The 24,980-nt window shown below is 47.2% G+C and overlaps 1 protein-coding gene across 1 annotated transcript in view; it reads right to left on the reverse strand.

Annotated features, from left to right (window-relative positions):
• The window catches only part of furina (furin (paired basic amino acid cleaving enzyme) a), a 63,074-nt gene extending 43,410 nt beyond the window's left edge, over window positions 1-19,664 (reverse strand). Inside the window, 2 exon segments of the mRNA XM_049029985.1 lie at window positions 15,063-15,375; window positions 19,499-19,664. Coding sequence (XP_048885942.1) covers window positions 15,063-15,239 — 177 coding nt within the window. The 5' untranslated portion in view covers window positions 15,240-15,375; window positions 19,499-19,664.
• Window positions 19,665-24,980: the final 5,316 nt, after the last annotated feature.

The following is a 24,980-nucleotide window of genomic DNA, read 5'->3' on the forward strand; positions in this document are numbered from 1 at the left end:
CCACCCACCCCAACCAAATCATGCGGCACAGGAGTCCATTCTTCAATTAATCCAGTTCAAAAGCAGGATATTTTCATTTTTATTGTTCGGTGCTTATAAGGTTGTCAAGCTGCGGCTCCTTATCTAATCAGGAAGTAGGCACTTCCTCCCAATGCCTCAGCGGCTGCAAACTGTTGAGCTTGCAGCTTAGTATTGTGATCGGTCCCAAGTGCCCAACCTGGAGACCCGAAAACAGCCAACGGCAGCAGAAGAGAACCTGAAGTCAGAAAAGCATCAAACTCCACCCGAGGCCTTAAAACCCCTCACGCGTCCCATTAGATGAACACAGGTGAAAATAAAAATGAGAGGCTTTTGTGAGGTGACACGCGACATGCCTACCGCTTTGAATCTCATTTGGATGGGCTACCTCATGGACACTGCAAAGGGCATGTTCTGGGGGACGAGCATGTCTACGCAGCCGTCTGCATTACACAAAGCCTCTTCTGCAATCGCGAAAAGAAACGCGGCTGCCAACGCATTTAACTGCCAAGCAAATTCTGCTTTTCAAAACAATTATACAACTTCATCACTGACGCATCTCCCCCATTAAAAGCAGGAGTGTCTCGCAACATTCTGAGCACGCGCATGAAAAGTAATGGCATTTTTACAGCTCATCCGCGAAGCTATGATTCACCTGGGTCCCATACAGACTAAACGATGCCCCCCAGCTCTGAAGGATGCATTCATGGGTACATATTGGGCTCGTCCTGTGACAATCTCCCCAGAGCAAGAACTGAAAACAACACACACAGCTCTATTAGTCATTTTACTGAACAATGCATGCATGCACAGACACACATGCAGAAACACGAGGATGCACGAGAGAGAAACACCACATGAAAAGGGACTTTAAAGCAAGTAACTCGCAAACAAACAACTACAAAGGCGAGTCATAATAGGATGAATGCCAGTTAGTGGTAGGCGAGTCATCTTTAGAAGAGGCCTGATAATCGGCACTTTGATGCCGATGTCTGAGGGGTCAAAGCAACATGAGGCAGCTGAGATCCAAAAAGTTGCAGGTGCATCCATCACAAAAATGAAAAATTATTTGATGTGTCAAAGGAAAACGGCCTCTAGTTCGCAGTGAATAGCAACTCATGGACCGACTGCAGCACCAACGAGAAAGTCAAAGCTCGTGGTGGAGTGTAGACGCTCATCGGTAAAAACACTGCAAGGACGGCCAGAGAACTGCATCGGCACCACTGCGACGACTTCAGCACTGCATGCTGCCAGCTTCACAAAGCAGGGATTTATAGCAGTGCAGCATCCCAATAGCGGCTCTAAGTGCCATAACCTGGTGAAAGCGGCACAAAACCCTAACCCCTGAACGAAAGAGTAATCTGGCCTGATGAATCATCTTCCACCCTTTTTCCTACACCCAGACAGCCTTTACCTTTGAAGAAAGCCTCCAACCGACAATGTCTATTAGTGCGGGCAGCCATTTTGTGAGAGTCATTAGATCTAATGAATGCATTAAATATATCTCTCAGTGAACAGGAATCTCAGCAGACTATGGGATCCCCGGGAATAAAGGTAGATTCTCGCCAACAGGGACATTTCGGTAAGAGATTCATTTAATCTTCCCTGTCCTTCAAGGAGCATCCGAGAAAAGCAGCCGACGACGACCATGCTGTGGAATAGACTGCTGCGCTATGACTTCAGTGCTGGGTGGTTGGACGGAGAGTGGAAACAGACGAATCATACCTGATAGTCACGAAAACTGGGTGCAGCCCTCACACGATTAAGGGGCGGCGCGGTGTGTGGGCTAGTGCGTTTGAACGTGGTTGGTGTTCATGAAAGGGAAAGGGGCTGGGGGTGGAATTCCTGGAGTCGCTTGATCTTGGACAGAGGAGTGGCCCAGTCGCGCATGGAAGCATCTGGCTTCGATGCCGCGGGGCTTGTAGCACCGTGTCTGCTTGCGGCTTTCCCGTAAACACAGCATCTGGAACGCAACTGCCAAGGAGGCCTGTACTCAATTAAATCAATTAGGAACTCCGTGGTGGATAAAAATCAGTGCGGAGCCTGTCTGAGGAGAGGGATGCCGGCTTGGCTTCCAGGAACGGCTCGCCGGCAGTGGACGACAGTGCCACTGGATAGTCAGGCCCCAAGACCTTATGGTGTGCGGAAACGTCACTTAAGTTTTGCTTCTCCAAGCCCCAAGTCATTTTCAGCTACTGCCCGATTCAAACACAAGAGATTATGCACCAGAGTCAGCACTGAGAACAACAGACTGCTCAGAATTTCTGCCAGCCTTTGGTCATCAGCGGAGAGCAGTCAATGTCAAATCACAAAGTCGGTCTGTCAGTTTTCAATTGGTTCCAGAATAAATATTTAATAACACTAGACACTGTTAAACTGCCTGGCAATTATCTGTCTGGTCTGTCTGTACAGATCTGGGTATTATTAACGCAGGGCTCAAATTAAAAAACCGGAGCAGATAGGAACGTTAATCTCCTCCCAACTAGCAGCAGAAAAACTTAATCGTCCTAATCACAGCAGACGCTCTGAACTCGGAGGCCTGGGGGAGCATTAGAACTCCGTTAGGAGGCTTCACTATTCAGGAAACAATGCTGACACTAATTGGGCAGAACCTGAAACAGCCTCGAACGAAGGGACCCAGCCCTCACGACTCAATCTGCAGATAAACACCTTGAGGTGTTCCAACTGCACACCATTTAAGCTTAGAGGATGCAGGAAGGCTGGCGTTTCCAGAAGTTTCCGACATGCGCGAAGACGAGGGGCTGAAATGTGGTTTAGCGGGATTCCAGCTTGGCGCATGTGGCCACGGCCCCCCCCGCAGCACAGACTCAACGTGGACCAGAGTCGGTTCAAGTAGAACCCAGGAGCAAGTCCTGCCGGTTTCATTAAAAGCCCCGAGGAACAAAGGCCTGGAAACGTGAACTGATATAGGAGTATACGCAGTACCCTCCCCCCCCCAAAAGGAAAAGGGCGGAACAGGCGCTGGGGAGGCCAGCATGCCACGCTGCGTTAAGTTGGACTCCGGACGGAATAGGCAGAGCCTGAGAAGCCAGTGGCTAGTGGCTCCCTAATGACACGGGTGTTTAAAACGATCTTCCAGCAGAGGAGAGGAGCACCAATACTAATGTAACAGTTTTGAGTTCAGGCAGGAGGGCGGCATTTGGGCAGGACACAGCTGTGATTGGCTGAGCCTCTTGGCACAGACCCGTGCCACGCCAACAAATGAGCCTCAGCTCAGGGGAGGGTGGGAGACGACCAATGAGAAACCATCGTGGTGGTAACCGGGGACTACCCACAAACCCTCTGCTTCACAGGTTTAGCAGATATGAGCGGCAGACGGAAATAAAGCCCCACTCAGGTACTTCCCATTTCGCCAAACCCAGAAATAGCAATTCCTCACACTGCACACTGTCAACTGCTAGTTAGAGATTAACAGCTTGTCTACCTGATCCACCCATATAGCTTGATACAGTTTCTAGACAAAAGTCTGATGGCGGATCCCATCAGAGAGAAGCCTGCCACCCATCGGTTCTGTACGGGTCCATAAGCACCAATCTGCCGGGACTGATCGCCATTGCAGTGCTGAGAGGGGATGTGACCTGCCAACGTCTGGAAATCTCTGGAGATTTCGGCCTTGGACCGCTATTGTAACCCAGGACATGGGTTGGTCTGCAGATCTGTGGAGACTGAACATGGGATCTACTAGATAGGAGGTCATAACACACAACCCTGGGATTCTCTAGATGTGTGTGGAAGGAATTTGCTCAGCATAGCGTCAACTCTTTAGGTGCAGCCAACCCTCAGCGGATACGAGAAGCTGTCCCCTCTCTGCAGGCAACTGCCGGACCTGCAGAACACAACATGAATCTTCTCCCAGCAACTTCAACTTTTGTGGCAGCAGAAATAATATTTCAAGATAATATTTCACATTTTCCCCATGATATCAAATTTTTCATTCGTGTGGCTGTCCTTTGGTAAGAATTGTCAGTTGCAGACTATTTTACCCATGGGATACGTGCTTGCAGGCTTAGTAAAAAAATGCAATGACAGACTGTGGACAGCTGTCTACCACATTGGGTGTTTTTTAAGACTAAAGCATTGTTCAAGCTGGTGGTTTGCAAAAAGCCATAGAAAAACCCGATCGACCCAACACCAAAAATCGAAGAAGGGAGACTGCAGCCCACGCTGATAGCGTTTGGCAGAGTCGAGACTGAAGTTAATGGACGGGAGGAGAAATGGGCATGGCCAGCTAGTGGGGGGGGGGGGGGGTGTCGAGGGCCATTGGCTTGATGGCAATTCAGCCTCGTAGTAATTGTATGCTGGCTTTCACGTCCTGTCGAGTTTGACGGCAAAGCCAGACGTTCCAAGAAATGGGAGGAGCGACAACACCCCTGGCCCAACATCGCAGTAGGGCGAATGGGAAGACAGGGAATAGGCTGGCAATCAGCACTCTAATTACAGCCTCTTAGCATCCTGTCGGAGTGGAAGACTGATGACTGCTTTATACAAAACAGCCCCCCCCCCACACACACACATACCTCAGACACAGCCCAGTGCTCAGGAAGAGACTGGGGAGGGGAGGTTCTCACACAATAAATCCCCCAAACCCAGCATGATTACAATAACATTCCCTCCTCCTTCAGGCAAAAAGGGACGAACAGGAATAAGCGTTACTCCAGTTTCATGTCAGTTTCTCTCTCTCACACTCACACCTCTCGATTATGCCAATGGCTCCATAAGCCACGGGTCACAGCGGGCTGCCCACACACATCATTCAGGCTTCATTCCGACTGGGTCGTGCGGTCATAGCAGATCCAGCACCGAAACGTGCAAAATGAGCGGCTGGCTGGTTTAGCCCACCTGAGAAAAACGGTCTGAAGACGAGCCCAGAGGTTGACTTGCAATTTATTTTTTCCAAGTGGATCTTTTTATAAGAAAAATGTTATTTGAATGGCTTTTCAGTTACTACTCCTTCCTCCAGGGTGGCACGGGTCCAAGCTATTATCAAAACATTTAATTTACTCCCCCCCTTCCCACACCCCCACATTCAGTTATACAGTGAGGTGTGGTCTTCAAATATTGGCCTGAATCCTGAATAAAAGCCCTACAGAGGACTGCAACAAACAGCAGCTTGGCGTTATGGTCCAAAAGCAGATGCAGAGTGAACATCATACCTGTGCACCTTTGGGATATAGCCCCCTCGTGGGGGGAGCACTCTTTTTCCCCTCATCTGGAGAAACCAAGACTACCGAATTCCAGCACAACAGAGGTAATCCCACTTTGCCCTGTGCTTAGCAGATACTCAACCGATTCCCGTAAACGCGGCATGTTTACCACGAAAGAGCTGCCAAACCCTGTTCAGGTGATCAGCCAGATTAACCGAATCGCAAACAAAGCAATAAGGCTGCAGCTCCCACTGCGCTCTGATGCTGGGCTCCTTTGGGCCTGCAGTGGTTCTCAGCCAGAGAGACCAGCCACTGGGCTCCGATGAGGCTGGGCTCAAGCCAGCGGACCCCTACAGCAGCGATCTCACTTCACCACCCAATGAATGAGAAAGTGTTGACATAGACCTTCGCGGACTCACTGACCATAAACTCATCCTGCCCTCTCTCGCTATTCTTGTCCCATGTCAGAGATTACAGGAGAAAGCTTAAATGGGAGAAACACCATCTATGGTTAATGAGATTAAAGGACATTTTCATATTTGGGCTCAATTGAATGGTCTCAGTCGTAACCCAGCAAATCAAGAGCATTGCATCATAAAGATGCACAGTCAGGTAAATTCTACCTTGGGGAAAAGCTCTCCTGGAGGAGGACCTGAAGGATGACGCCCAGAACGATCCTGGCTGACAAACGTGAGAAGCTGATAACTCAGCAATTCACTAGGGTGCATACAAGGATCACAATCGTCACCCAAAAATGATCGATATCTTTAAGGACAAAAAGCTGCTCGGAGGTTGGTTTACTGCCAGAGAAAGTCATCGTTTGCTTCGGTACTTAAGGAGGGGTCCTTAAAACAGCCAGAGGGTCGTTCTGTAGCCAGAATCCCTACTTGGCGAGTGCGATTAGCGTAGCAACCCGTGGAGCCTTCATGCTAACCGGGGCTCCCGCATAGCACTGCCTGATTTGCATCTGCAGCCAGATCTTTCTCACTACCATCACTTTGTGTGCAGCCTTGTAACTGCATTATACAATTATGCAACCAAGGGGACACTTAGGTTAGATTTAGGTTGATCTGGGTGTCTCGGTTTTGAATTGTGATTGATGTACGTTATTACCCATTGAATAAACTGTTCTGACTAATACTTAACTCCAGCATAGAGTGGGCAGCGTAAGGCTCAGTGGGCTAAGCCTCTGTGTCTGTCATCAGAAGGTTGTCGGTTTGACCCCGGCCACGGCACGTATGCAGGTCCTTGAGCAAGGCCCTTAGCCCCCTAGGCGACGCAACGGGTGGCTGCCCTTCACAGCCAGCTTGCTCTCTCCTACAGTGAACAAGATGGGGGCAGGCGAAAATAAAATTTCCCCACAGGGATCAATAAAGTATCACGGGGATGGTACATCACGACTCCTGGCCAGGACAGAGCATACACTAGACCATGGAGTAAGAGCACAGCACATAACCACTGAGCAACTCTAGATGACTGATCCATTGTTTGGCTCAGATCATTTCAATGGCTATGGTACATCGTGTAGCGATAAACAGCCATGCGGCCTCTGAAATCACATCTATCTGGAATCCTATGGTCTGACACAGAGTACTCACTCACACACATGCACACAAGTCAAGGTGACCAATGATGGGCTTTGGAGAGGTCAAACATGTGGCCTTCTGAAAGCACACAAAGATACTGTTAAACTAAATGAAGGCGGATCGCAACCTTTGTCACTTGACCTCAGCATCTGCTGGTGAAGAAAAAAAAAAAAAACACGGTCGAATATTTAAATCCTTTGATGTTTACACCCATTGTCGATCCAACACATTTAGACTACGTCAAGCCTTTTATAAAAGACCTGACTCCCTCAGCTTAAAGAGGTGGGGGCACTGGGGACAGATCTGGGTGGGTGAATGTTCCCCATGGAGAAACTCGAGTCAGTCTGACCACGTTCAGCGTCACTGACTGTTAATCTGGGTACACACCAACCCGAAAGCAAAGAATTGGCATCAACCAAGGCTCCCATCCCCTCCCGTCGATTATAAAAATTTGCAATGGAACACATCAGCACAGATAGAGGCGAGTGCTGAAAAACAGCCGAATCAGAACTCGGGTTCCCCAAACTAGGCCGAGCATCAAAGGTGATTCAACACGCTGAAACTGGCCTAAAATGGCATCAACAGGGACCAATCATGTCTGACTGTTACACAGCTACTAAACCATTTTAATAGCGCCACTAAAACCTTTCAGGGGACACTAGTAATTATCTGACAGGAGGGTTTTTACAGTCGGACGGCAGACTGACAGAGAGCCTTCACGATAACATCTCATTCATCCTCTAACATGAACTACAATCATTGGCATAATCAAATACGTAGTGCTGAGGCCTTTGGTCTGGAGTGCATTATAAAAAAGGGGGGGGGGGTTGGCGCAGGGTGCTAGTGCACACGACCAGACCAAGACCTGTAGACATCACACCTGGCTTTGGTCTCAGCCAGCCCAGAGCTCACCTTCATTAAAGACAACCAAGACTCTGCTCGCGTCTCTTATTCAGCTACGGTGACTCCACTGCAGAGCGGGACATTAAAAACACATTAAAAAGGAGTGTTTCTGGAAACCTCTGCTCTTTGAGGGGACGGCACTAGTTCACCTCCATAGTAAACTGAACATCTGCCAAGTGACCGGCTGGGGCTCCATCCCGCCAAACCAAGGGTCGCCGTCCACGCTCAGAAACTGGGGCAAAACCCATGGACTTGGCCCAGCCGTCCACGTTACAGCAGGGCCTCGTCTCTGGCAGAATGAGAGGAAGCTCTGAGAGGCGTTTCGCGGTCCACAAATAGCTCCCGGGCCTTTACGCTGGCGGTGAGAGATGAGCTCTCGATGTTAAGTCACGGTTCGCCAGTTACCAAACCGACAGGTTATTCTTGAAAATGCAAAAACCCTAAAATAGGGAGGATTTCCCTGATACAAATCCAGGCACACGATTCAACAGTTTTGGAACAAACCAATTTCAAGCACTGCCCTTGAGTCAGTAAAGGTAATGACATGTTATCAGGTTCCGAAGCGAAAAGGAAGGGGCAGCAGATTACAAACATGCAGAGAATCGGACAACAGGTCAAAGGACAGTCATCTGTACCGCAAGGCTTCGCAAACGGAAAATGGCAGGAAGAAAAAAAAAAAAAAAAAAAGATTCCACAATTTCAGTTTGTCTCCCTTGTATGTGCAACATCCAAGTGTTTTAGTTACTGACAGACACTGTGTGTCTACATCTAAGAAGAGATGAATCACTTTTTCACAGTATAAAAACACATTTTCTCTCAGAGTGTCAAAGTTGATGCTTTGCATTCAAGTGATCATTTGTAACTCAGGAGTAAACTGGAATTAGGGAAACTGCAAACACCCCCCACCCCAGTACTCCAGAAGTGGTGGCAATTCAAGGGACCATGGTGATTATGTTTTAGATCAAAAGATGACCCTTGAATTTTGGCTACACGACTCAGCTCCATAATATACCATCTACCCGCCACATCAGGTTATCTGTGTACTTGCATCCTGTTGCGATCCTGATACGGACAAAAACTCAGTCTGTACTAATACGGTGCAACAACCCTGCAGAGAAATGACCCCCAGGAGACTTCCTGGGTTGCAGCACAGGGGTCATTTGCTTGTAAAGAGATGCATCAACAAGCACATTAAGGCATTCTACGGCCCATCTCTGGCTGTTAAAAAGCAGGGAACCCCACAAAACAAGACCTAATCAGACCACCTCTCCATCGCAGATACATAGTTAATTCGTTTCAAAGGTCAGCTGGCTGGTTGACGCCTCTTTACTGCGCAGCCAAAACCATCAACCGACTGAATGTTTAGACAAGTTCACGGCACAGCAAATCCACAAAGCAGTGACCGGTCTACTGTTCATCATCAAACACTACACAAGGACGCGATTGCACAAAACTAAACAATGAAGTAATCTGTGCTGGTCAAATGTTGAATGGTCGCAACAAGACGGCGATTCCAAGCAGAGCCAAGCAAGCGACGACCGAGACCGCTGGCATTCTACATCACCACACAGGTGCATGCAGGGCCCACACAAGACACACCCAGACAAACCGCTTGCGCCAAGACTCCGACCAATGGGGGAACAGCTATTTGTCATTTCTACCACTCATCTCCCGGGCAAAACCCCCACAGCCAGCCAATTACGTAGCCTGAAAATGTTGGGGGAAAACATGGGCTCCCCCTTCCACATGCCCCCATCTGGGATCCTGGAGCGTTCTGTTTCGCATTAAAGTGCTCACTTTTGAGGTCAGGATCCAGGCGTTTCATGATTCGAGAGTTGAATTATTACTGAACAATAAATTCCACAGGCACCGAGGACATGGGGAAAAACGATAGGAAGACTTGCATACATCCAACAAATCACGCCTGCAATGAAGTTAGGAGCCTCTGGGTTACTACACTGTCGATTTACTGTTATTATGGACTCTGACACAGAGACACACCTCAGAGTCCTATTAGTTATGCATCAATAGGAGCCAGTGCATGAGAGCTTTGTTGCACCCTTAGCCAACAAAAACAAAACAAAAATGGTGCCTGACTGGTTTTCAACAATGACTTCCCATACCTCCTTCATTACTGGCATTTCAGCCTCCACTTGCTATGTAACCAGCAAAAGCTTTAGGAACTGAACTGAGCAAGGCAGCCGCTGACGGTCTTACTGCAGGCAGACGGACCAAGTCCCTGGACAGAGCGGGCGATTCCCCACCCAGATCATATTACAGAAACATCACCTGAATTGTTACTGCTAATTCATTCTGCTCAGACCTTCTCCCGATATCAAAAAATGGCACACAGACTGCACGAAACAGTTCACCGACCAATGAGACTATTGGTTGGGTAGCTAGCATCAAAAACCAAGAAGCTGATGTCTTCCAGGAGTTCAGGAGCTCTTCTCCTCAAAAGTAGTTGTGGCCTGGCATTTTATATCATCATGACAGATTTTTTTCAAGTTTGATAGCCAACACAAAGCTCATCACGGTCATCCACATCTACTCACCCCTGAACTCTGATGAGCAGAGATTCAGAAATACAACTAAAATTAGGTCAGTTTAATATAGCTACTTTGGCCAACATCTATTTTAGTCAATGGCTATTTCCGACCACTAACTTCTTAACTTTAACTCCTGCTGCGCAGCAGGGGTCAAACGGAATTTCATCATGTTACGAGCTGAAAATTGAAATCCGTTCATGTGCTGGGGCCACTTTCCACCATCTCAGAGCAAAATTGCATCGGGCTGGATTTCTGGGGAAAACGAAGAGCGTTTGTACTGCGTTTCATACAAAAAAAGCACTGGAACACCCAGTCTAAATATAACAAAGGCTACTGACCTTTTCTAACAAAAGTGGGCTGTCATGCCCAAAGGAACTTCCACTCAAACACCTCCCCAAGCATTCAGAAACACCTACGACTAACACTCATGCCATCTGACTCAAAATACCAGGAAGTGAAATACTGTCGGCACACAGTTCCAACACGACCTGCTATTGTTTCTGATCTACCGCTGCATTGAGACGCCTGCCCTAAAATGAGAGGGAGATGCAAATATATCGATTAAAAAAAAAAAAAATACTGAACACATCAACCACCTTCCTTGGAATGTTCTAGAAAACTATCAACTGGGTGGGGGAGGAGCTCCTACTACCAGAACTGGGTTTGTGTACACACTGTGTAGAAGCAATCTGATACAGCCCAAAGGCCTTCATCCTAAAGCCAGATTTCTCTCTTGGCTGGATAACTTGTCAGGTTTATGGGAACTCTATCTTAACTCACCAACATTTATCACAGACTGCCTTAAATCTGACTTGTTATGGATGACAGACTGACAGTCGATCAAACCGCTCCAGTAAGGAGATAAGCAACCCCTCCCCTGCCCCCCAGGGACAGGCCCACCTACTTCAGACCCACCCAGCCACTCCAGAACACACTATTCCTCTCTCCTGCTTCATTTTCATTTTACTGTCATTAGGTTTGCTCTTTCAGCAGTGAAAGATCTCCATATTATTGAGGTCGATGATGCCAGGGGGGTGTGTGTGGGGGGGGGGGGGTGTCTGCTGAACCTGAAGACAGTATATCTTGTTTTTCCCCCACCAGCAAAAAATTCCGGGGATTCTAGAGCACAAAACCCAATAGGATCACAGCTGTCACACCTGCAGCCAAGAGAACCAAACCTCATGTTTGCTCACAAACAAAGTGCGTCCCTCCGCATTTTGCAGCGCAACAGGTAGATTCCATCAGTGAAATACCAGGACACAACAACACTTCTTTACAGTTAAAATTCCATAACAGAATTCCAACAAGTGCTTCTAACGAGCAGTAAAAACTCAGATATTCCAACCCATTAAAAACACCTCCAGCCCAGGGCAACAGTAAGAGGAGGCAACAGCCAGAAAGTCCTTGTTTACTTAATTATGGCTGAACTCATTAACCCAAATAAGCAGACCACTCCTCCGAAAGAGGCTATTATGGGGACACTTACAATCCAGCCTGTATGAACACATTTTTACCAAGTTAACTCATGAAAGCAGTAGCCTTACTTGAGGATGATGGGACGTCTGTCAGTTTGATAACTTATAAGCAAGCTGTTTGGAACAGATGAGTCTCTTAGGGGTGGGGTGGGGTGGGGGGAATCAAACCGAGGTCACCCAGGCAATCAGCAGAGCCTCAGGTACACTGTCTGAGGAAGACGAGCTTAAGGTCACGAACAACGTCACAAGCTACATGATCAGAGGATGGATTTCACTGCCAAACGCGGCCAGCTAGCAAGTCGCAGTCGAAACCCCACTGCGGTTTCTTTGTGGTTTCATTCGCTGAGTCGATCGTGTTGGGCAGAGAGGAGACAGTGAACTACAACTGGGGGAGGGCAGGAACGCGACCGCGCTGCTGAGGTCGGACTTTCGAAAGCGCCACGTGTGTGAAGGTTCTCCACGGATACAAGCGTCAGTGCAGACGTACACGACCAGAACATGTACGGCAGAGCTGCGAATCTGGAATAAAAAGCCGATTAATGACCCCACACCACCCTGGAAATAGCCAAACAACCTCCTGACCGATGACACACTCACAAATGACGCAGAACAAACAAAAACAACAGGCTTGGATTTAGTACCGCCCTAGTACAAGGGGCTATGAAGGTAGGCAAGTTCTGGTATTGCAGTGTTACGAAAGACCATGGTCCCAAGGCTGGGGGGGGCTCATATGCATAGGAACCAAGAATGAGAGCTGGCTTCCATCAGAAAGCGTTTGGCCGATTCAAAAGCCAAGCTTACAAGAGAAAGGACCACAAGAGACAACGAGTGAGTGACCTTATTCCCTGGAATCATCAGTACCACCGTATGCGTGTGTACACCACCAAGCCTCAGGCTGCACGTACGCCCCGCCTAGCTAACGGTCACTCCCATTTATCAGGACGTGACCAGCCACCCGCCACAGGCAAGACGGTCGGGGGGCACGAAACCCGACGTCAGAGCGTCTAAAACAGGAGGCAGGTGTCGCGGGGGGGTGCCGGAGTTGCAAGCAAGGCCTTTCGACCACCTGCCAGAGAGCTCGCACTAAGGGCCAGGGGGCTAAGGAACGGGGAGGCGGGCAAGGACCCATCTGTAGCTGTGCGTGCGTGTACACACACACACACACACACACACACACACACACGATACCTTCTCTCCCTGTACACTGCCAGAAATAATGGGTACAGCCTTGTTACAGTTTTGTTCCCCAAGGTACAAATGTCGTTAATGTACCCCCAATGGTACAAAAATGTTCCTCAGGGTCCATTTCTCTACTTCAAAAGCTACATTTACCTACAGCTAGGGTACAGTTGGCAAACCCCTGAGGGTAGAGCCCCAGTGACAAGTAACTGTACACTCAAAATACAAATCAGTACTTTCTACCCTCCCTGACAGTGTACCTCAGCACCTTTCACCTGAGTCACTGGGCCATTCCTTCAAAGACCAAGGCCCTCGTCTAACCACTCGAGAGGCCACAGCCGGCGCAGGGTAAACTCACAGTTATCTGGCTGCACCTTACAGGACATGCTAGTAGGACTAATTAAACTATGTATCTATGCAGTGAAGCCAAAGTCAATGTGACCGCCAACAAACAGTGCCGTGGGAAGAGGGGTGCACACACACACACACACAAATAGGGAAAATTGCATAAATAAGGGGAAAGTTGCAGAAATTAAAGCTCTAAAGGGGATATTCCATTCAAGCCCGCGGTAAAGACATTACCACACAAATTGACTGATGGAAAATGTTTAATTCATCGAACACCTACCCAGAAAGCTCAAGCAGGAAGTGAGCAGGGAAGGTTAAAACGCTCAGGTGTTTGTCCTCAATTAAGAGCAACAAACAGCAAAGGCATCACGACGCGCCCATGCGGGGCCGTGAGTGGGGGGCTGCTGCAATTCATACTAATACCTGTTCACGTTTCATCTCCCCTCCGCATGTCGCACTGTGTAATCCTCATTTCAAGCCCCCCCCCCCCCCCCCCCCACCGCACCACCCACACACAAACACACACACAGGAATAAGAGGGAGGCAGCTGCTAATCTGCATATGTACACAGCCCATCATAAGCAGGGAGGACAGGCTTGCTGCACTGCAGAGGGCTTCACCCCGCCAGTCCACGAGACCCGGCTCTTTAGTTCAGACCACAAGAAAGCAAAATAAACAAATAAATAAATAAACGTAAAAAACGCGCTGGAGCCAAAACAAAAAATGCGAAGGGTGGCGGCGCAATTACTGCATTACGTAACGCATTAAATGGGAAACATTGTCTGCTTAATTGCCTCTGTTGCCGGGGAGGGAGAAGAGGGCGCCGGCCGGTCCCATTTTCTAGATACCGGACGCACATTCACCGGGGAACAAAGGCAGCAGGCGCTCACCTGTGGGAAGCGACGGAGGCACGGCAGGTGCACAGCGGCGCCAATATGGCGACAAAGGAAGCTCTTTTGTGATGGAGTGTAAACAGAGCCCCGTGACATGCGTGCAGGACAGTGTTATTACGGACCCGTCAGAGCAAAGTCCGAACGGGCCAAGCATCCAGCTGGTCAAACGGGGTCAGGTTTTAAAGTGGCTTTTTATAAACACAGTTGGCCGAGCGGGAAAAGCCGCCCGCCACCATCGCTAAGCGATAAAAGTGGCCCCTGGCACCGTCATCTCAGCAGTTATTTTAACAGCCAGGAAGATATGGGGGGGGGGAGGCACTTCACCCCGATCCACACCCAGAAACTGGCTGCACCGCAGGAAATGCTCCCACCAGGCCCGTATAACATCAAGATGCTTCTGAGGGCAGAGGAGCAGGGTCGCCGGCAGGGGTACAGACGGCCAGCATGCCTGCCCTTTCAGCTGGGTTTCGGAAACACAGCACCTCCAAGTGGCACTGGGCCAGAGCAGACCCAATTGGGAACTGGATAGGCAAATACCCAGAAACTGGGCCCACAAACACAAACAACAGACAAAAGGCAAATTAAATCTCAGGTCCACAAACCAGGGAACCACAGGTTCTTGCATTCAGTACAAACCGGGGTCACCAGTGACTAAACACCTGCAGTGTAAAGAGGCATTGAACAAACTGCAATTGCCAGCTGCTGGAATTGCTGAAGGCCAGTATTAAAGTCTTGGGGGTAGGAGTCACATGTGCGCCTACCCAAGGCAGAGAAAATATATTGCTTGTTCAGCAATTCTTTTGCCCAGATGCTGAAAAATACCTTAAAAATAAAATGTGTAATCATACATACACACACTCATATCTTACAGGACTGCAATCGTGGCCACAAAGAGGCTGCATTTCACAAACGAACAATTCATCTGCACACAACGCCGGTAACTCACGTTGCCGAGGTTGACGAATCCATGCTTCCGAGCGATCTGCTCGGCTGCCTCCGCACCGCCGGAGACGTGGACAGCCCAGGAGTTGCTGTAGACCAGCTCTGCCAAGGACAGGCCGACCACGGAGGCCAGGAGGACCAGCAGGGGGCAGAGCAGGAGCTGGGGAAGCCTGAGGTCCATGGAGAAGCACAGGGCAGGGGGACACCTGCGAGCAGGTCCCGAGGCGAAGTACCAGAGCACAGCTAGTTTAGCGTGCGGCCTTGCCAAGAGAACCCCAACAGGCAAGGAGGACTCAGCGCAGCAAGAAAGGGGTCACCTGAGGGGAGACAGGGACAAAACACCAATCACACACACTCACCAAGACAACCACCAGGGGAAGAAACCAAGCGGTAATCAGACGGATCTCCAAGGTTACAGACACCGATGTAGTGCCATGTTTAAATCATGAGCTCGCATCCCCGCAGTTTGAGGTACAGCTTATTCTCAGCTGACAGCTTTCCATATAAACACACTCCCTAACCGTATCAGTCCACTTCAGACGCGGTCATTTTAAGGTCAGAATATTTTCCGACCGAAACCATGACGCATAACTGAAAACGACCCGGGTCCTTCACAGACATCGGCTAGAGACGTAGACTGTGTCATTTTGAATATTTATTTCCTCGGGTGAGTTTCCGCTTCCTGGCAGGCCAAGTGCCAAAAATGGATGTAGGGGTGGGGGGGTAGACTGACGCATATAACACTTTCCCTTATAAGGGGTTCGCATAACAAGCCAAGAAATCAGTGCAAAAACTAACAAATATCAGACGTTACAATTTACCTACAGATCGCCTTCAAACAGCAGTCAATTTGGGAAAATCACATGTAGAACATCACAGTACTTGTATGGACAGAAATAAAAGGATCTGTACAAGGAACATCGATCAGGGAGGGGGGGGAATTGAAAAGCAAGGAGACACAGGTTTACAAAACTAGAGAACAGTAAAAAACGAACTCATATTTAGACAAAAAAAAAAAAAAGCTCTTCTATTTCAGCTGAAGAGGGAAAAATAACCGTCCTTCAAAGCAAATGAGCAAAAAGGCCAGACAATCTCCCAGAAGCTAATGACGTGAAAAGCAGACACCTCATCACAGGAACCCTGAACTTCAGCAACACTCAAACCACTGCGCACAGCATCACGAGAAAAGAAAAATAAAAGCAGCCTGCCCGTTCCAGCGAAATTCACTTAGCTCTGACTCGTCGTCGAAACAGGAAGCCAGAGGCGAACGAGCGGTCGGGGAGGGGAGGGGGCCAAATCTGAGCTCACGATTTCTTCAAAGACCAAAGCATTTCAAACGAAAGCGGTTAGCCGGGGTTCTCTCTCTGTCAGAGGCTCCCCAGGGGCGATACAGACACGTAACAAGGACGGAAATGGGAAACACCCTGATCTCGATCTGGTGCACATTTGTCTTGTGGGAATTCACAGGAATCCATCTCAATATACTACCGACAATTACTGCATGAGCAGCACAAAAAAAGTGCAGGAAAAAAAAATTTAATAGTTGAATTCATACCCTTTAATCCTGGGAAAACTGGAGAGATCAAAAAGTGCGTTACCTACCCCGTAATTCTTTCCTGTCAGCTACTGGCATGAACCTACTGATGCAGAACTGCGTCTGGCCATCAGAAACATTTCCTCATTCTTTAAAGGCTTTTTTTTTCACCCTTCTGAACACAACCTCACATTCTTGGACAAGGAGTGAACCTTCACACAGCAAGTACCGCAACCAGTGCATTCCCACCGAGACGGCACCGGAGACGTGATCTCTGCCGCCAGCCCACAATAGTGCCAGAGACCTTTCCTGGAAAAAATACAAATTGGATAACTAATTTCCCTACAGCCCTGCGGAGACTGCCTTCGGCGCCCAACCTGCTATACACTTCACAGACAGTGGAAGAGCCGTCTAAAACACATACAGAATCACACATTTTAATTAACACTATGATGTGACCAAGATTTTGCTTTTAGCAAACCACCTGAAATGTACACAGTGGTGATGAAATTACCCTGGCATCCTCACTGCAATTGCTCGGCTTCCTGTTTACAAAACAAGAATGCCGCAAATTCACTAAAAAGCAAAGCATAGGCGACTAGTGTCATTTCATTATACCATAGTGAAATTACTCAAGCCGTAAAAACTACAGTAAAGTCTGAAGACAATACCGTCAGACGTTCCCTTTGAGACTGAAGATGCCGTCTCCCCCACTTAGGAACCATGGTTATAGGCACGACTTTTCAGTCGCACTTCTCAGCCAGTAACTTTTCTGAGCATCGGACATCGACGCTGATCATAAGCTAAACAGCAGCTCATCAGAAAGTAGGACTGCTACTCTCTACCGGCTACCCAGGAAAACAAACAAAAAAAATTAAAAATACAAGTTCGTACCTTAATTTTCCTCAAAAGAAAAACTTGTTTCTTCGAAATTCGAGATAAAATTCGAGGAAATGCCTTCCTGACAGAACTGAGACAGAGCTGCGTCTGACATCTACAGATCACCCTCACCTGTGCTCATACCCTCCCCCCGATGTCACGAATACATATACACCAATCCAACCAGCAGAACACACCCCCAAATGGCCCAGTCAGCCATCCTCACGCACACTTCTGCCCCGGCAACCCAACACCACATTTCCTTATTGCCCAGAAACGAGGCTGGTTCCACTCAGAGGGCACACACAGCAAGACTGCCGACACCCCCTCCACATGGCTTAAACTGCATTTAAATTTACCGGCGCTCACCTCGAAGTTTCAGTTTGTGTCTACGCGATCTATCGTTACGATCTGAAGCGCACAAGCAACTCAGCGAGCCCGACTTCTGCTCTCTTCCACATCCCAAATGTACATCCATCCCTTGATGACCTCGAACCCGAGTGGGACTGAGTTACCATGAATAGCCGTGATTTAAAAAAAAACTGGACGAGTTCAAATACTCGGAACATCTGGAGAAGGGCAACGATAACCAATGCCTGCAACTTCCAGCATGAGAAATGAACTCATTTTGAAGATGCTCGACAATTTACTTTAGATGCAGAAGTTCAATATCACTGCGTTCAGAACACAATTCACCAGGTCACCTGGAGATATATCTTTATAATATACACACCAAATTTGCTATTCAAAACTAATGTGAGAAATCTATGACTTTTGAATGGAAGTCATGGATCCAAAGTACAAGTCTAACATTACAAAACCAAGGACCTTGATCTAATATTCAAAAGGCCCCCAGGAGACTTACCGATCTGCAAAATATCACGCATTTCAAGACCAATATGCAGCATGAGAAACTTTAAGGCTCTCTGTGGATTTCTCGCAGGAAAGAAAATCACATTTTGCTTACAGGACCGACAGATTACAAAATTAAGTGTAGAAGCTCCACCTGAACTGTGAGTCAACAGGGACGAGATAAGGCTATAACATCATCCACATCCGACAGTGAGTCACCCCAGTCTGTCTGTAAATCCTGGGTTCACATCAAGTGAAAATACATCGGATAAATTCTGCAGCTCAACATTTTTACACGGCACCTTCACTACATATTAAAAAAAAAGTGTTATCCGAGTACACTGGAAATAAGTGTAGTCAACATATGAAAGAATCCATGCGCTGGGATGCACTGCAAATTGAATAAATTCAACAGTAAAACACGCCCTTTTAAAGCAAGTAAAAACAAGCAGTTAAATTCCCGTCAATAGAAACTTTTCGTCCGTGGGAGCGAGGCGACGCGCAAATCACAGCTCCAATCGGACATTCATAGATAAGAACATCGAACTTAAGCAATAAATAAAATGTAAATACCTCGCAATCCGGGAGAAAATGAAAACAAACACCAATATCCACGATAAATAAAAATCGAGTCAAAACGTCTAAAAATCAAACCGATAAACATCGCATGTCCAACATCAGGAAACACCAGCCAGGTCCAGCTCCTTAAACCTTAGCCTTTAAAATGCCTAAAAGACGGCGTTAATGTTTTGTTTTTCCTTAAAAGACAGCTCATCTTAAAGTCATACAAATCTACATCTGAGGCTACAAACACCCGTCATAAAAATACGCGCATACTTGCAAAAGCTTCGATTGGACACGTCTGCTTGACTTCAGCTCACGGTGAAACGAGGAAAAGATAAAATACTCTGAAAGCGGAACTATAAAAGGTTACGTTTTATTATTTAACATTTTGTAACGGGATCCGATGGCACCAGGTCCAGCGCAGAGAAGTCTCCGGTTACCGGAGGGGCAGCCTGCCGCGTCCCATACGCCAATTTCCTGGGGTTTTCATTCATTACGCGGATTATGTAAACAAAGAGTAGTTAAACTATTTCACATATTTATCTACGTGCTCGTAGTAATTTCAGACTGGAATCGTAGCTGAACAAAATCCCAATTTCAAATGAACTTACCATACCATAACCGATTGCGGACATATTTCGACAAGCACTATGTCCCGAGTAAGTTTACCGACCAGATCCCGAGATCGGACAGATGGTGAAACTTTTGTAAAGCTTGACTTGAAGCCGCACCTCCCAAACCGCAAAAACATGACATTCAAGCACAGTAGGTTAGAACAGCTGGGTTTGTACAGATATCACAGCGCGTATCTTACCACAAGCAGTTCAGCAATTTGCTCCCCCCCCACCACCACCACCCGGAGACTAACTTAAAAAGGGAATATTTCTGAGTGTTTACATCGATCCATTTTCTCGGGAGGTGGTTCCTACGGGTCCAGCTAAGAACGAACGCGTTGAAATCGTCCGACTCTGTTCGCCAAACGTGCGTCTCTGCTCTCGGGTGGACAGCCTGCTTTTCCCCATGGCTTCCTTTATTGCTGGCCCCCACCCAATCAAACTAAACCCAGCCCAACACCATGAACTCATCCGACCGCAAATACTCTACACGTCGATAGCAATGTTACTGTAGGACAGTCCGCTGTACCTAATGACGACCGGCTGCAGTGGCGGCGTCATGTTTCGGTCGCGCCCGGCTTCGGGTTCTGGTGCGGCGGCGTAGCTCTAAGCGCCCCCGGTGCGCTTCCCCAGCCGGCAAGCGGGCGATGGCCGTGGTGTGCAGCGGCAACTCCTTAAGGAGCCAGGGATCCCTTGACTCTTCACTGAGGCCAATGCGCATTACTTCATACCACTTCCACATGCAGTATTATCAGAATACAGAGGGGAACTTTCCTGTGCTTTTCTCCCCCTTCCCCTATCGGTGGTCTTCAGTTGCAAAGCACGCACGCAATAACCTCTCCAACGGCGGCATTACGCTGCGTAAACAGCGCGTCAGGGCACTGGGCGGTTATTTGAAACTCCTACGCCACCCATGGCTCCTTCGCGGTTCAAATCAATCTGTTTTTCATGGAAAAAAAGCCACAAAACACACCTCCCCCCCCCCGCCTTTACGACCTCCAGTGAGAAGTAGTTCACATGCCCCAGGAAACACGTCACTGTCAGGGAAGGCTCCGGCAGGACGAGTCCTATTTGGGCACGCCTCCTTTACTCCAACTGCTTGCTTTCTGTCTTTTGCCAACCGATTCAGAACCAGTGCGCAGACCGCAGTTTCCCACATTTTATGACTGATATCACTGATCTGGGGCCGGCTGCGAGAAGCGGGCATTTTTATTCCCCCCCCCCCTCTAAATTCCCCATTTTACATATAACCAGTGATCTACCCCCACCTACCGGCCGATGAAAGCACGCCAGGAATGAACGAAATGCATTCATTTCGCAGAAACTTGTCCACACACGGCACAAACAAGCATACATTAAACGTTCACAAAGGTATTTCTAAAATAAAGGCAATCCGTGATATTTACATTTACTTTCAATTAGCAGACGCTTCTGTTCAAAGCGACGTACAAACCGGGCACACTACAACCATACGAGCAGCCGAGGAGTTAACATAACCGCGGCTAGGCTGGAGCTTCCAGTGAATGCCCAGTTACAAGTGGAACATTTAAGAAAGGTCACAGGGATGCTTTTCACACTCTTGGTAATTATTGGGACACCAGAGACATGGCGAAAACCATCTACCTTTAGGATACCCGTGAAAAATGACGTAAGCTGGTGTCGGAGTCACTTTTCAGTTCGGGGTCCATAGTCTGCTTTAGATTTCGATGTGTAGTAAACATCGCCATCTGGCTGCCCTACTGGGGAACTTCCGACAGACTAAAAACTCGGGGTTATGACATCTGAGGTGCCAACACTACGGCAGGACTACAAACAAACGTCATGACCTATAACAGTACTCAAGTAAAAAAAACACAAAAGGTGTTTAGACCCATCATCTAACTCCATCCTTGTGATATACTCCCCTCTCTACAATCTAGGCTATTGCTTTTTACAGAATTATAGTTTAAGTAACATATTAATATTGTCCTAATGAGGGATAACACGGGCGCAGTCTTTTCTCGTCACATTACCATAACCATGATTACTGTTACGAAATGAATGGCTAAATTCATGTAGGATACAAACGAGGCAGAATCACAACCCAAGTATGTTTAAACAAATCCATTAGGGCGATATCAGTGTCTGTACAAGGTCCATAAAACGCAGCCATCTGGGTTGTATTTATTACTGAACTAGATCTAGGTCTATATAGTAGGCAGAGCTATATTAAATCGAATTACACGAAGCGACAAACAACTGTTTAATTACACTACCGCCAAAGTGAGGGAGAGGACAAAAACATCACTTAAAAGTGTGTAAATTTATGCTATACGATTTAAGAGAAATACAGTGAGCAGTAGTATGGCGTACTTCATGGAACGGATTTATGTGGCGTTTGTGCTCTGTGGGTGAACAGAAACGTTTCACGGCGAAAAAATGTTAAACTAAGATAAACAAAAAACGGGAAAACTTCTGGTTCGACACGCGTTTTCTTTTAACTTGGCTGTATTTTTAAGACAGATATTTACCGAATCATGCGAGTGACTGTGCATCCAGGTTAAGGTTTAGTCCCTGGCAGCATGACTCCACTGGGGTGCCCGGACCCGTCCGAAGCGAAAACTCGCACTTTTCTACACAATTAAACGCGACCCATCGTGCGCATGCGTTGTGTGCGCCGGTAATGGCAGCATTGTCGCTCGGGAAGAGTGTTATTTGATTTTATTAATTTTATATGTCCATTTAATACAAAGAATACGCCAGGCTAGCCATGCTTTCAGTGGCAAAGTGTAACATTCTACAGAACTGGTTTAAAGGATGTCTGGCTAACACCTAACGCGCCAGGCAACGTGACTTTTAATTTAGTTGAACACGTCAATATAGTGATTAGGTATAGAAGATGACCGATCAGTAGTATAAAATGACAAATACTTGTTCACAAATCCAGTTCTTTAAATCATTTTAGCATGGCAAATACATTTCTGAAATATGTGTGAAATATTGTAAGCTACTTGTTTATGGAGTTGTTAATCTAAATATAGAATATATATATCAAAAAGTCAACGTAAACGTAGAGTTTTTGAGTGAGGTATCTGCTAAAATATATGATTTACGACAGCATAACGATAACATTATTATATTTTTAAATTCTGCATGTTAGTAAGTCACCATCATGCCATATGCAAGAGAAACATTCAGTTGTACCTACCAGCCATACGTTGCCATGGGGACCACTGAACTTGTAGTACTTTTCCAAAATGGCTGCCATTGCACCTACCAATGAACTGTTAAATTATACATTTGCAAAGCGGCTGCTATGGTTTCCGTCACTGAACTGTTAAATTACACATATTAATTCAAAATGGCAGCCATGGCCTCCGTCCATAAATGAAAACATTCATCTGTGATGTTGCTCATTCAGTTTAATGCCTTTTGATACTTTAGATGTACTGGGTACTTCCTTTGCGAAGGAATTTGTAAAATATACGACCTCACACAAGATTAGTACAGCTCATCGCGAATGGTATTCCTGTAACTGTTTTCTGTATGTTTATGAAATGTTACATATATAAAAGGATCCAGCTGTACTGGTGTGACATGTGGAGGGCATGCATAACACAATCCCCCAGGAGTACTTCAAGCAGGATACTTCAGTGCTAACACATGCTATAAGTGTCACATTTATATTGGGGTGTAGTTCTCGCAGGTTTATTCTCCTCATTGTGTTGTTTTCCCATAATTTGGGGTCCGTAAGGTTTTTCTTCAGAAAACATTTTTATTCTGCCAATAAAAGCATTATTGTACCTATGGAAAATTTAAATATGAAGGAAAAATTGAGGTCTATAGCGTAAAAATATTCAAAAACTCTTTACATCAACTATGCCTTCATAGAACATTCAGTGCACCGTTATAATGCATTCATAGAACATTCATAAGCAGCATGTTAAATATACCATAACATCAAAACATACCTTAACAGCTTTACTAGACATAAATAACAAACTTTATATGATGATAACAAAGATTATAATTGTATAATTATATATTTCTTATTAATGTACATTAAAGTTGTTAAGGAAGGTTAAGCCAGTGGTTCTCAACTTTTTGTTGCACTGCAAACCAATTTTCACCAGGCCAGTGGTGACCACTCCCTTGGCTGAGAAGCAGCCCCACACATGAATGGTCTCAGGATGCTTTACTGTTGGCATGACACAGGACTGATGGTAATGCTCACCTTTTCTTCTCTGGACAATCTTTTTTTCCCCAAACAACTGGAAAGTGGGTTCATAAGTGAAAATGACTTCACCCCAGTCCTCAGCAGTCCAATCCCTGTACTTTTTGCAGAATATCAGTCTGTCCCTTATGTTTTAGAATTAAGTTATCAGTGTTGACACACAGGGCGGCATGGTGGTGCAGTGGTTAGCACTGTTGCCTCACACCTCTGGGACCCGGGTTCGAGTCTCCGCCTGGGTCACATGTGTGTGGAGTTTGCATGTTCTCCCCATGTCGTCATAGGGTTTCCTCCGGGTACTCCGGTTTCCCCCCACAGTCCAAAAACAGGCCTGGGTAACTGGAGTTGCTAAATTGCCCATAGGAATGCATGTGTGAGTGTGCCCTGCGATGGGCTGGCCCCCCATCCTGGGTTGTTCCCTGCCTCGTGCCCATTGCTTCTGGGATAGGTTCCGGACCCCCCATGACCCAGTAGGTTTGGAAAATGGACGGATGGATCCATGGATGTGTCCTCTGCATTTAACCCTTAGTGACATCGTGACATAGCAGGGGGCAGTTACTTCAGCGCCCGGGGGGCAGTGCTTGGGGGCAGCACCTTGCTCAGGTTACCTCAGTGGTGCCTTGCTAGTCAGGGATTTGAACCTGAAATTTTTCAATTACAAGTGCGCTTCCCTAACCATTAAGCCACCGCTGTCCATGGAGACAAGTGGCTTCTTTGCTGCCCTTCTTGACACCAGTTCATCCTCCAAAAGTCTTCGCCTCACTGTGCGAGCAGACGCACTCACACCTGCCTGCTGCCATTCTTGAGCAAGCTCTGCACTGGTGGTGCCCCGATCCCGCAGGTGAATCTTTAGGAGACGATCCTGGCGCTTGCTGGACTATCTTGGGTGCCCTGAATCCATCTTCACAACAATTAAACCGCTCTACTTGAAGTTCTTGATGATCAGATAAATGTTTGATTTAAGTGCAATCTTACTAGCAGCGATATCCTTGCCTGCGAAGCCCTTTTTGTGCGAAGCAGTGATGATTGCACGTGTTTCCTTGCAGGTAACCATGGTTAACAGAGGAAGAACAATGATTTTAAGCACCACTCTCCTTTTAAAGCATCCAGTCTACTATTCTAACTCAGTCAGCATGACAGAGTGATCTCCAGCCTTGTCCTCGTCAACACTCTCACCTGTGTTACCGAGAGAATCACTGAAATGATGTCAGCAGGTCCTTTTGCGGCAGGGCAGTTATTTGACTTTTTCAGGTTTAAGATCATTTTCAT

This window comes from Brienomyrus brachyistius, chromosome 11 (genome assembly GCF_023856365.1).
Source record: "Brienomyrus brachyistius isolate T26 chromosome 11, BBRACH_0.4, whole genome shotgun sequence".
In the NCBI taxonomy this organism is placed as follows: Eukaryota; Metazoa; Chordata; class Actinopteri; order Osteoglossiformes; family Mormyridae; genus Brienomyrus; species Brienomyrus brachyistius.